Source organism: Megalopta genalis, chromosome 9, assembly GCF_051020955.1.
Source record: "Megalopta genalis isolate 19385.01 chromosome 9, iyMegGena1_principal, whole genome shotgun sequence".
Taxonomy (NCBI): Eukaryota; Metazoa; Arthropoda; class Insecta; order Hymenoptera; family Halictidae; genus Megalopta; species Megalopta genalis.
In genome coordinates, this window is record NC_135021.1 from 19147720 (window position 1) to 19161793 (window position 14074).

Sequence of the window (14074 nt, forward strand, 5' to 3'; positions counted from 1 at the left end):
GCGACGCGACGATATTCCGTCGACGTTTTCAAAGATTAGTATTCCTATATTGGTATTTTAGAGCGTATGTTATTTGGTAATAATTAAATATAATAATATAAGTAGAATAACCTTGTGACATTGAACAAGCTATAATTTAATTTAATTTAATTTAATGGCATAATTTAATGAGTGATTCCATATCTTTCATTTACGTTGCAGCTTTTAATAACATTGCTGTAAATGAATGCCGGCGACGCGACGATATTCCGTCGACTTTTTCAAAAATTAATATTCCTATATTGGTATTTTAATACGTAAGATATTTAGAAATAATTAAATATAATAATATAAGTAGAATAACCTCTTGGGACATTGAACAAGCTATAATTTAATGGCACGAGTGATTCCGTATCCTTAATTTACGTTGCAGCTTTTAACTAATTTCGATCATTTTTAACGTCTCTGTACTGATTTTACTCTATTTGTTCTCGCAAACACGGTTCTTAATTTACAGAGTCTGCCTATTGTTTCCCTTTGATTTGCAATTAGTTCAAATTGTAGACATAATGATCGCGTTTACGTGCAAATGCGTTCTAATACTTTTGTTGTTGACTGTATGTCTTTTTACTGATTCAAAATAATATATATATATGCGAATTAGGGAGAATAATTTATTTACTGTGTAAAATTATTTATTATTATAAATTATTTTCCCTAATTTGCAGTAAGATTGCGCACGAAAATGGACAATTTCGGACGAGGAGATACGATTATTATAGTTGTTGACAATCGGTAACTATAAAAACGGGAGGGAGAATTTAGGAAGAATTTACTGTAAATTGAAAGTCTACAATAAAAGTTCACCGGCGGTGCAAGTGTAGAAAACAAATACATGTTCATATGCTCTGCACGACCGTTATATTAATAATTACGAGGAAATGTGTACGTTTAAATTACGATAAACGATCGAAACGTTTATCGCAGCAATTATCGCCGACTTCTAAATGAATTCGACGTCGATATCTCAACGATAAATGGCTTCTCTTTTCTTTTTTTTTTCTTTTTGCTTCTTCTCGTGCAGCTTAATCGTCTGCGTATAATAAGCAGTTTTTTAATCTGTCACAGAGCCGAAGGAAATAAAGCAAAATTAGCATATCATGGCACGAGAACAGTTTACAAGGAACACGTTTCACCGTGGTCGTTCCGAAGCCTGTTTCTTTAAATAAGTTGTAACAAGCGGTCGTTCTTTTTTTTTTAAAGCGAGCAGTGGTTTTCAACGAGCTTCTGTCGCTGAAACGATTTTTATAGAAATTAAATAAATATCTGTAACGATTTCGGACGGTCGAATAATATCCTGAATTACCAAGAAATATTTATCGGGCGTTCGTCGAGCTGATTTTTAAATTTTCGAGGCAGTGGTTCTCAACGTACCTTTTTTGTTAAACCGACGTTTAGAAAGATCAGAAGACATTTTCAACGACTTCGGCTGGTTTAATAATATTTCCTTCTTGCACAGATTATATATTTTCTAAATGACCAAGAAATATTTATATTCAAATATTTATATTTATATTTATAGTTATCGAGCATTGCTTCAGTGGCAATTGCCGAGCTTTTATTGAAACGATTCCCATAAAAGTAACACAGAAGATACCCTAAACGATTTCAATTAGTTAAATAATATAATATAATATTATTTATATTATTATTATTATTATATACTATTAATATTATTATATTATTATAATATTATTATATATTATTATATAATATTTATTCAACAAGCGTTGATCTCAAAGGTTCTCGACGCACTTTTATTAAAACGACGTGTCATAAAAATTCGATAATATCCACAATGATCTCGGATAATTAAATAACAGTTCCCTCCCGTACTCACTGATTTCACATTTTCGAAATTACCAAATAATATTCATCGTTGCATCGACGCCAGTGTCAACTATTCTTAACACCGTTATGTTGTTATTTTTTTATTGTTATGTTATTATATTTTTATTGTTATGTTATGTATTGTTTCATGGTACTTTTACATGGAACACACAGAGAAAGAGAAAGAGAGAAAGAGAGAGAGAGAGAGAGTGAGAGAGAGTTTAGCCGCGTCTGTTCCATTGATTACTGGTTTCCGGGGTAGCAACAATGTGGGAGAGATCAATCTGTAGCGCCACAAGACGCCGTAAATATCTCTGCCGAGGAGAGCGCAATATCTACTACCCCCAAGAAAGAATGGGGGTGGAATTGCTTTTTACGAGATTAGACACGACGATAGCAAGGGTTCCTCGGACATGTGTCGGACACTTTTCTCCACCGAGACGGAAACGCAGTTTTTTTTTTTCTAAAGCCGAGGAAATTAAGAGAGAACGATTTTCCATCAACGCGCGAACATCACCGCCGCCGCCGTCGTCGTCGTATCGACATATACTGCACCACCTTCGACGAACGTCACCGTTTTCACGAGCCGGACGGACGGACGTTAACTGCCGACTGGCGAGGGTCGACGATCCATTGCTCACCGGGCCCTCCCCACTTTGTGCCGCGATACTGCTTACTAACGCCTGGTTACCGAATACTCCACCGATCGTACAGCCAGTCACAAAAAAATACCGTCCGACTACCGGAACTGCCCGTGCCCCAGGGGTGTCAAACTCGCGGCCCGAGATGAACATTTTTGCGGCCCAGTCAATATATCTGACGCAAAGTAAAAATAAAATAGAAATGTGAATTAGAAATTTTGAAAGTAGTCTCGGCCAATAAAATTTCTACCGAAATAGGAAAGATAGTATCAGGACGTAAACACTAATTTAACTTTATGTATGTGTTTATTACAATGTACTAGTCAAAATAAAAATATTTGATATCAATATTTATATTATATATTATATATTATTATATTATATTATTATATAATTATATATATTATATATAACATTATTATATAATATAATATATTATATATATAATTATATTGAATATAATTATACAATTTTAAAAATATATAATAATTATATTTAATAATTATATTATATTATATATAAATATTTGATGAACATTGATTTTTTGTTGCAGCCCACCTAAAGTTAAGCATTGTTTATGTGGCCCAAGTTAGCTTTTGTGTTTGACACCCCTGCCGGTACACCGAATCGCTAATTTTCGACGCAATGCTAACGCCTAACCTTACGTACGTATCGTCGCCCCGGTCGACCGGCTCGACAATTTTTATCCCACGCATAGTTATCGACATTGAATAGACGCTTCTTCCACCGGAAGTCGTTAACACTTCAATGGTGGATCTTTTTATACACATTTCAGTACGTAATTTTTCCATTTATTTTTCTTCTAGACGCGTCTCAGTGTCTAGAATCTGATAATAAGATCAATTGACGCACGCACTGCTGAGCTCGGGTCCATTCGGACCCACAGTATAGCTATATCGTTATTTGATAACTCAATTTCTGAGAATTAAATTAAGTCAAGGTTATTTATTTATTAAAAATTCATCGCTGTAGAGAAATTAGAGAAATTAATAATCATTAATGATAATAGAGAAATTAAATAAATTCATATTCGATTTAAAAATATAGTAAAACATAAGAAGTATTTAGATCTAATCCTCAATTCTCCAATTTCTTGTTTTAGTATCTCATTTTTTGCAAGCACAGTATGCAACCAAAAAATCTGAGAAAATTCTCCAGCGTGTGGCCTGCTGTCCAAAGTGGGCCATATTTTTTTTCAAAATTTTAAGAAGTCACCGGAGGGAGAAATGGGCGGATAAAAGTCTAATCGTTATGGACAGTTCCAAAAGTAATGCAACAACTGACGTCGAATTCACGACTGGTCAGATTTCAAAGTATTTCATGTTGGAAATGAGCGGACGCTCGACAGGAAGCTATTAGCATTAAACAGTATTGATAATAATGCTTTCAAAGAACTGGTTGAGGGAGACTGATAAAACTCCGGTGATAATAAGTGCGTTCATTGCTGCCAATGATGTATACATACCTAAGAAACGTAAGTCGAATGAAGTGAATTGAAAATTTCATTTCTGCAGAATACAGTAATTTAATCATTTCTCCCTAATTCGTGGTTAAATTGCACTCACAAATAGACAATTTGGGAACAGGAGACACGATTATTCGAGCCTTGCTGCACGTTTATTATAGTCACCCATTGTTAACAACTATAAAATCGAGATGATATCATCTCCCCTCAAAAATGTCTCAGAATCCGGAATTGGGGGAGGCGCGTACGACTGACGCCACGCCCTCTCGACCACTGCCGCCGCGTCAGACGGCCAGCGCGACGCGGCATTGGCCGCAAGGGCGGAGCGTCGGTCGAGCTCGCCTCTCATTGGTCACCGTTTATCGTTAATAACTCGTAAACGAAGCCGCGGATCGCATTTTCGCTAAGGAAAAAGTTGCTTCAAATCGCCTCGGGAGCCTCCCATTTCTGGATCGCTTCCCGTAATATTTCAAGAAAATTCAAGTAATTCGATCCAATTTTTTTAGAAGTTGTTTCATTCGAAAGAGGCCTCCGAATATACATTGAAGAAAATTACGAAATATATTTTGGGTTGGCAACTAAGCCAATAAAATCGCGAAGATTCTTTCCTAGCGAACGACTAAATAATAAAAGTTGGCGAGAGGCTCGAATAAATTCCACGGCATCGTACTCGCAAAGCGACGCGCGTAATCAGCGACTGTCGGTGCTCATTGTCGGCGCACGTATCCAATATCGATGCGTAAAACGGGAGCATCGCCGGTGCAAAACTATTTTCGCGCAGCGCAACGGTGGTTGAACAAACTTCCAGTTCGAGGGGGTTGAATCGAACAACGACGACTCTTTGGAAACGCGCATGCCGCGCGATCCGTGCATTTCATTCCGGCGCACAACGTAATTCAAAAGTCCACGGGGCTTCCTGTTCACCGGCGGGCACGGAACGAGCGAGAAATAATTCTTCTAATTACGAAGACAACGGACGGGAGGAGCGAGAATGCCGGTTCACAATCAGCCAGCACACGTGTATATTATCAGCGAAAAACTGCCCCGGAGCGCGAGGGCTCCGTTCCTCCTCGTCTATAGGGTGGCTCTCCGAATTTCTGTTACATTTGGAAAGTGATGATTTAAAGTTACTTTCTTTCTTTTTTTTTTTGAGTGGAATTGCTGATTGTTGTTTCGTCAAACGATTAGTTATAATTTAATCAAGATTATCAATGCTTATTTGCAAATAATGCAGATAATTCTTATTTTCTATAAAAGTATCAGTATGCCTTGACATAATCCAATAAGCACTGAACGACTTAAATACGTCCATTCTACGTCCGTTTTAGGTCTGAACGTCTTACGGCCTAAAATGGACGTCTTCAAGACGTCTTATTTCAGACGATAAATGGACGTCCAGTTTGGGACGTGTTAAAGACGTCTTTGAGACGTCGCGAATGTCCTGCAGACGTCTTAAAGACGTCTTCAACACGTCCCAAATTGGACGTTCTTCTGTCGTCTGAAATAAGACGTCTTAAAGACGTCCATTTTAGGGCGTAAGACGTTCAGACCCAAAACGGACGCAGAATGGACGTCTTTAGGACGTTCAGTGCTTATTGGGCGCTATCTGGGAACTATATTTTTTATCACAATAAAGCCAGCAGCGGCCGCGAGATCGGTCGCTCTGCGACTGGTCGAAAAACAACATTGAATCAGCCGGCGCCGATTGTAACGGGAGTTCTGGTACACCCTGTACAGCTAGACTGCATATTCGCGGTAACCGTTCGCCCTCCGCCCGTCGTCGCTGAACGGAGACGGTCAAAGAGCAGGGGCGCGGGGCCGCGGGGGGAAAGAGAACGGTTATTATTTCACCCGGCAGATATCGATTTCATTCGACGACCTGCCGTGACCCGCCTGCATAACTCACGGCGACGTGTACGCTAATCTTTCTCCTCTTTCTTGCCGATCCGAGCAAAACGCGTGCATCCGTCTTCGTTCCACGGCGACGATGCACCGGGGACTCGGCTCTTCGCGGCGCGCGTCTCGCCGCCGCGGCGAGAGATATCCGGCTGCCCCCGGAACGCCCGGCAACGTTGTTTACGTTCTTCCCCGAGATTTGACAAATCCTCCGTCCCCCCGGGGATCCGACGGGAATACGATGGGAAGGAACGTCGGGAGAACAGCGGAGAAGAGAGGAGTGGCGGGGGAGGGGGTGGGGAGAAGTCGACGACGCGGAAGGAAAAGGATAAAATATGGACAATCGGTCCGAGGGGAGATCGGGAATCGATTCCGATCCTTGAGACCTTTTTCCGATGCTGCCGTCGCGATTCCAAGGTAAATGCTCGGGAAATATGCTTCCGGGGGGCGGACCGCGTTTTTAAAGGAAATGACGGGCGACACGCGAGAAAAAGTTTCCGAGTATTCTCGAGCGGTATCGATATGTCGACGAAGACGATCTCGATGGCCAGACGCGCCGGATCTTCGTGCAAAATAAGCATTTTTTGAATAAATTACGGAAGAGATGCGAACGGACTGAACGGCGAATTTTTCGGAGACGATAGAAAGAGTATTTTTTCTAATTTTGCTTTCACTTGGAACGAGAGAAAATTCATTTTCTTTCCAGCATTGAATCTGAGACTGCAGAAATTTGGGAAATATGTTTTCTATTGTAAACTATTGGGTTGGCAACTATAAGAAGACAATTCGAGTTATTTAGTCTCGTAGACGTCTTCAAGACATATAGAGTGTCTAAAAAATGTCTCCGAATCCGGGAATCCGGTTGCCGAGGTCATTTGAAGTAACTTTTTCCTCAGCGAAAATGTTCTACGAGGCTTCGTTTAAGAGTTATTAAAGAATAAGCCGGTGCTCCGCCCTTGCGGCCAATTCCGCGTCGCGAAGGCGGGGCGTCAGCCGTACGTGACCACTCATTGGTCACTGTTTTTCGCTAATAACTCGTGAACGAAACCACGGATCGCATTTTCGCTAAGGAAAACGTTGCTTCAAATGACCTCAGGAACCCCTCATTTCCGAATTCAGAGACATTTTTGGGACACACACACACACACACACACAACCTGTATGTCTGTATTTACTTCTATTTCTAGATTCTGATAACAGAGAATCGAAATCTATTGAAAGAAATGAATACTGTCCTTGTACAAATTTACACGAATTTCGGCGTATGTCCCTATACAAATTTCGTCCACCATATTGTTTATCAAAAAAGAATAGTTCTTCTTAGAAACGTAATAATTTCTAATGACCGACGAAGAGGTTGGCAATCCAGGATAATTACGTTCTCCCATTCCGTATTTCTGGACACAATATCGGTAGTCTATTCAAGCTTAAAAAACGCTCGGAGTGCGGATTACGTGTACGTAATGAAGAATAGCGAGCCAAGTGAAAAATAAAGCTGCTTCTGACTCGGCAATATAGGTTGAGAAGCCTATGCTATTAAGAACGATCGATGTTCGACAGTGTCATCGACACTGACATTGATGTCAATATCGACGTGTACAGGGTGTCCCAAAATTATTGCACAAGCGGGAAACCAGGGATTCCTGAAGTCATTCGGAGCAACATTTTCCTTGGCGAAAATGTTCTACGAGACTTCGTTTACGAGTTATCAACGAAAAACATGGACCAATCGGAGAGCGAGTTCGGTCGCGTCGGCCGTATGACGCTGCGGCTGTGGTCGCGAGGGCGGGGCGTCGGCTGTACGCGATCTCTCATTGGTCACTGTTTTTCGTTGATAACTCGTAAACGAAGCCTCGTAGAACATTGTCGCTAAGGAAAAAGTTGCTTCAAATGAACTCAGGAATCTTTTGCGATAGAGCATATTCAATGGAAAAAGCTGTGTTCACGGATGAAAAAAAAAAGACTGAATTTGGATGGTTCAGATGGATACCACGTGCAAATAGATGTTCGTACCCAAAAATCTTGAGATCATTTCTGTCCACCAGTGTAAGAAATTATGGCGTGTGGGTACATTTTTAGGGGTTTTAATATGGCCGAGTTTATGGCGCGGACAACCGTAGCTCGTTAATTTAGGGAGATTACGAGCAAGTGGTACTCCGCCATCGTAAACTTAATATTGGAGTTCCGACGCTAAAACTTAATTTAATACTGTACAGTTTAATGAATAGTTACGTTCATCTTATCTTCATTATACATCATTTATCCTAAGCTTCATAACTCGATCGCGGATCTTTATGCATTCGTGGCACTTACGCGTTTCTGAACTGCTAAAAGCAACGAATATTAACAAATTTATTATTATCTATTATTATATTATATTATATTATATTATTATATTATATTTTATTATATTATTATATTATATTCTATTATATTCTATTATATTATATATCTATTATTTTGACTATAAGAAATTTTCTGGCTGGTGAAAGAAGATCGTTTAACATTCTGGTCCTTATATCAAACGTTTTCTACGCATTTTTGCATTTTATTAGATTTCACGCATTTTTCACTAAATTCATTAGTCGAGGCAATTTTTATTTCGCATAAAAATCCGCAGTCTATTCATGACTGTAGAAAATAGAACAAAATGTAAGCCTCCACGATATCCAGGACCTATCGCGTGACCTTGATAGCTAGACCAGAGCTGACTTTGCCAATTTAACCACCCTCATTAACGACACAATTGAAGTTCTTCTGAAAAAGGCAGATTCAGCGTATAGAGCGTAGAGCGCTGATCAAACGGTGTCTAAACCTTTTCGAATAACAATTTCGGAGGACACGCGGCTTCGACTAGAAATGGACAGTTTGGGAAGACGAGATACGATTATTGTAGATAGATAGAAATACTATAAGTTAGAAAAATGATTTTATATTTAGAGTTAAAATAGCTTCGAGTGCAAAGGGCTAATTAATTTTCTCAACGCAGTGGAGCTTAATTCGTCCCATTTATTTCTCGAATGCTTCTATAAATTTTAATTTTGCGTATCCTTCAATTACTGTTATTTCACGACCTAATTGCTCCCATAAATGCTCGATCGGGTTCAAAATAATTCAATAATTATATTCTCTTCCGAAATTGTCCATCTTCGTGCGCGATCTAAGCGCGAATTAGGGAGAAATGTATTCAGAAGCTCTGTACAGTAATGTCTCCCTTACTGACGCTCAGATTGTCCACTAAATTGGACAATTTCGGAAGAGGCGATACGATTATTCGAGCCTTGCAGCTCGTTTTTATAGTTGTCGACAATTTATAACTATAAAATTAAACCGTAAGGCTCGAATAATCGTATCTCCTCTTCCCAAATTATCCATTTTAGTGGACAATCCGAGCGTCAGTAAGGGAGACATGGTACTGGTACATGGTGCACGTGTTCCACCTGGCAAGTATTTATTTCGTCCGAGCACTGTCCAGATCCGAACATCCAAGCGATCAATCAAGGAATCTTAGTGGGGGTGGAACAGCCTCCCCCGACGGCTTCGGGTTCCCGAAATCGATTTTCGCGGGGATTCGAGAGTACAGTCGGTTTTTGTTCGCTCGCCGGCACGGCGCCGTAAAAGCGTCTTGGGAAGTTTGGGGCCGATCGGTCTCAGAGACGTCTTCTAAAAGGCCTGATTAGCGGGGCCGAGTGGCGAGGAACATGGTCGTACGAGAGATCCGCAGCTACTGTGACATACGGCGGCTCCACGATGTGCCGAAGCAACGGAGGAAAAGGGTGAATGCGGTGAATGGGGGCTATTAGGGCAAAGGGGGTCGTCGGATGCGTGCGATGCAACATGCAGCGGCGCAGCGTACGGCATTTATTAAAGGGGAATAAAAGGGGAGAAAATGAACGAGATACAACCGAGATACGACTGGCGAGTGCGCCGGGGGCGCGGGGATGCGGGCGAGGACGATTGACCACCGAACGAAAATATTGTACGGAACAAAAATAATTTAATTTTTGCAAGAGATTAAAATAATATTTGAAGTAAACAGTTATATATTTGATTATTTATATTTTATTATACTATATATATATTATATATTTATTTATATATTTACATTTTATTATATTTTTATACAGTTATAAATTTGAAGTAAACAGTTTTTAAAATTTTTGTCATTTTATTTGGAGCTATAATTAAGGATTATATCATTTCAGTATTATACATGAAAAATAGTTTTATCCTTTAATTATATTTCCTTATTTATAAAATTATTTGTAAAATATTCCTCGATTATGTTCCCAAAATAAAATAGTAAAAATTTGAAAAGAAAAATACGTGCTTGCGAAAGTTACTTTTGTTGTCGTTTTATTTCGTTCGGTCGTTCAGTGGCAACCCTGCATAAAGTTCTCTCGCCGCGTTCAATTTAGTGGTTTTTTAAATAAAAAATTCTGCTCATATTTCAGCAATTATAATTTATTCGGGACGACACGGCGTGCGAAGCGAAATTGGAAAACCGACGTGCGGTATGAAACTGTCTAGCATCGACGTAATGGGATTTTGAAAAATATTATTACGAATTGAAATTGTAAACTTTTATCGCGCGTCGATCCCGGTCGCATTAAAATTTCGGCGCGCACGCGGTCGTTTTGGTCGGACTCGATTCGAATGATCACGGAGCGACGCCGGGCCTTTAATTCAATTTCCTCGGTAACTCGATTCCCGTCGTCCACGATACATGAAACATTTAAAACGAGCCACCCGGTATACGGCAGCTGCGCCACCGAACAGCTGACGTTCGCGTACGGAAAAGAGGTGCTTTGTAAATTCATTGTTTTGCGCGCTCTCGTTTACGGTTCTGCTTTGTTAACGCGTTTCGATGTGTGAGAGAGCGAGAGCGAGAGCGAGGAGAGAGAGAGAGAGAGAGCGCGTGAGAGAGAGAGCGAGAGAGAGAGCGCAAGAAAGAGAGAGCGCGCGAGAGAGAGAGAGAAAGAGAGCGAGAGAGAGAGAGAGCGCTAGAAAGAGGGCGCTAGAAAGAGAGCGCGAGAGAGAGAAAGAGAGCGGTTATTGAACAATTATTATCCATCTTCATGCGCGATCTAAGCGCGAATTAGGGAGAAATGTATTCAGAAGCTCTGTACAGTAATGTCTCCCGTACTGACGCTCAGATTGTCCACTAAAATGGACAATTTTGGAAGAGAAGATACGATTATTCGAGCTTTACAGCTCGTTTTTATAATTACTGACAATCGACGATCATAAAAAACGAGCCACGGAGCTCGAACAATCGTATCGCCTCTCCCAAAATTGTGCATTTTTGTGCGCAATCCGAGCGTCAATTAGAGAGACATTACTGTACCGCCTGCGTCGAATCATGTCAGATCTCGATAAGAATTTCGACGGTTAAATCGCGTACCGATCGCGTCCGATACACGCGCGAGTATCGTCGAGTTCCGTTTAGAAGATCGGAACGTATTGGCCTGGAAACGTTGGCATCGATTCGGCGTCACTCTCATCAGCGGCGATCGCATCATCGCCGCGCAGTCGGATGCGTCCGACTGTTCCGCAATTATCGGCAGAGGGAATCAAGACACTGCGGCGAAGAGCGGGGTTGGCACTCTGGTGTGCGCGGCGCGCGCCGTGTAATTCGCATTGTTTCACCTCGTTAACGTTTATTCCGACCGGATCGATTCGCCGCGGCTACGATTTGAGCTTAATTAATTTTCGCCGGTGTTTATCGAGCGATGTCGGCCGACGTTTAATAAAACTTAATTGGTTCCTCGGCCGTGTTCTCGTCGACGACGACGGCAACGATCGTGCTCTCGATGCGACGGATTATCCGCTTTGATTCGGCACGATGGAGCGCGTGACGATACAAGTGTCCCGCCCTCGCGTTTGTTCGCGAACTGTTGAAATTATGGATGCTTTCATTCTCAAGTTCAGAATTAACTTTCAATTATGGATATGCTGCGAGCATCGGCGCCGCGCTCGACGAATAATCGTTGCAGCGAAGCGATTCAAGTGCGCGAACGATTTCGATAGAACGTCGGTCGACCTAAAATATTTTCTAAAATTTGGCAAACAGGAAATACATGTTAAACATTTTTTATAGCAAATAAAGCCAGTCCGCGATTTCAAATTTAATTTCAAATAATAACGCGTTAACAAATGAAATTGTTACGAATTATCTCGCAACAGATGCGATCAATTTTGCTTTCTTTTTTTCGAAGAAATAGTTGCAACAGTTTCGGATCGTCGCGACCGAAGAAAATGGTACGGTAAGGGGTTGGTTAAGGGGTTGGAGCAGCCCCCTGATAATCTCGAAAGTGAAAACGGGGACGTTTCTCTTCGCAGCCACAGATATTATTATTATTATTATTATTATTATTATTATTATTATTATATTATTATTATTGGTTAAATTATGACGAACGAGCGACAGAATTAAAGTCGGTTTCCGCGCGGCGAAATATCGATTTAGCCAAGTTCGCTGACCTTGTGATGAGAGGAATGGCCCGTGTGATTGGCGGAGGTGTGATTTCCGGCGGGAAGAGATGCCAGGTCCTCGATGGTTAATTCTGCTAAGGCGTCGTTGCCGCCGCTGCAACCGCCTAGCAAGCCGCCTGCAATGACGCCGCCGCTTCCTGGACTGCCCCCGATGCAACCTCCATCCGACCTTACAACGTTCGCGGAGGGTCTCTTCTGCACCCTCCTCGAGGTCACCAGTTCCTTCACCCCTGACAACTCTCGCCTCGAACCACCCACGTACCTGAAAACAGCACGCGCGTCTCTCGTTATCGGTGCTCGCGTTTCAACAACAGCGATGCAACTGAAACAATAGTTGCAGTCGACAGCTGTCAAGGTTATATATATATATATATATATATATATAAGAAAAATAAATCGCAAGGCTCGAATAATCGTATCTCCTCTTCCAAAATTGTTCATTTTCGTGCACAATTTCGGCGTCAATCGGGGAGACATTACTGTACTGCATTGTCTCCCTAACTGACGCTCAGTTTGTGCACTAAAGTAGACAATTGGGGAAGAGGAGATACGATTGTTCGAGCCTTGCGGTTTATTTTTATAGTTATAAATTGTCCACAATTATAAAAACGAGCCGCGAGGCTCGAATAATCGTATCTCCTCTTTCCAAATTGTCCAATTTAGTGGACAACCTGAGCGTCAGTAAGGGAGACATTACTGTACAGAGCATCTGAATACATTTCTCCCTAATTCGCGCTTAGATCGCGCACGAAGATGGACAATTTCCGAAGAGAATATAATTATTGAATTATTTTGAACCCGATCGAGCATTTATGGGAGCAATTAGGTCGTGAAATAACAGTAATTGAAGGATACGCAAAATAAAAATTTATAGAAGCATTCGAGAAATAAATGGAACGAATTAAGCTCCACTGCGCTGAGAAAATTAATTAGCCCTTTGCACTCGAAGCTATTTTAACTCTAAATATAAAATCATTTTTCTAACTTACAGTATTTCTATCTATCTATAATAATCGTATCTCGTCTTCCCAAATTGTCCATGTTTGTACACAACCTGAGCGTCAGTAAGGGCGACATTACTGTAGTTCTATCACGAGAAGAAACTTCGTTTTATTTATTGCTCTAGATCGAATTAGAGCACGAAGAGCGACGAACAGTTTTGTTTTACGAGATAAGAAAAAATAGCCGAAAGATATCCTTGTTTCAACGATATACTCGAGGCCCTCCCCTTTAAATTTCCGAGAATACCCCCGGGGCACAATGGTTTCTATTGTTTAAATGCCGGGACGTAAATGTTGTACAGCCTGTACCATCCGAAACGGCCGAAGGCGTTCCACGAACTATTATAATGGTAGAACTTTTCCGTTTACAGAGACGGCCGGATAAGATAACGCTAGGAATATCAAGTTGGATACGCTAGACAATGGGAAGCCTCGGCAGAGTTTCTTTCGCGTCGCGAACGTTTTAAAAGACTTCGGAGACCACCACCTGTCCCGTGCCTACGGATCGTGCCAAATGAGGCTGGATTTTTGAGTCCTACAGAAATTGCTCTATTAGCGGGATTAGATCCGCGAGAACCAATCCACTCGACCGACGGTGTCCGTCCAGCGAGCCTGTTCCAAATCGATGAATCGCTCTCGTTCACCTGTCCGTCCTCTCTTTTTGCGAGTCTTCGTGTGCTGCTTGT

General features: G+C 41.2%; 1 protein-coding gene across 9 annotated transcripts in view; it reads right to left on the reverse strand.

The window, feature by feature from the left end:
• Window positions 1–14074, reverse strand: part of sick (sickie) — a 277051-nt gene that overhangs the window by 77276 nt on the left and 185701 nt on the right. For all 9 annotated transcript variants that reach the window (XM_033477744.2, XM_076524457.1, XM_033477739.2 and 6 more), the window contains one exon: window positions 12376–12649. In XM_033477744.2, coding sequence (XP_033333635.2) covers window positions 12376–12649 — 274 coding nt within the window. The remainder of the gene's footprint in view (window positions 1–12375; window positions 12650–14074) is intronic.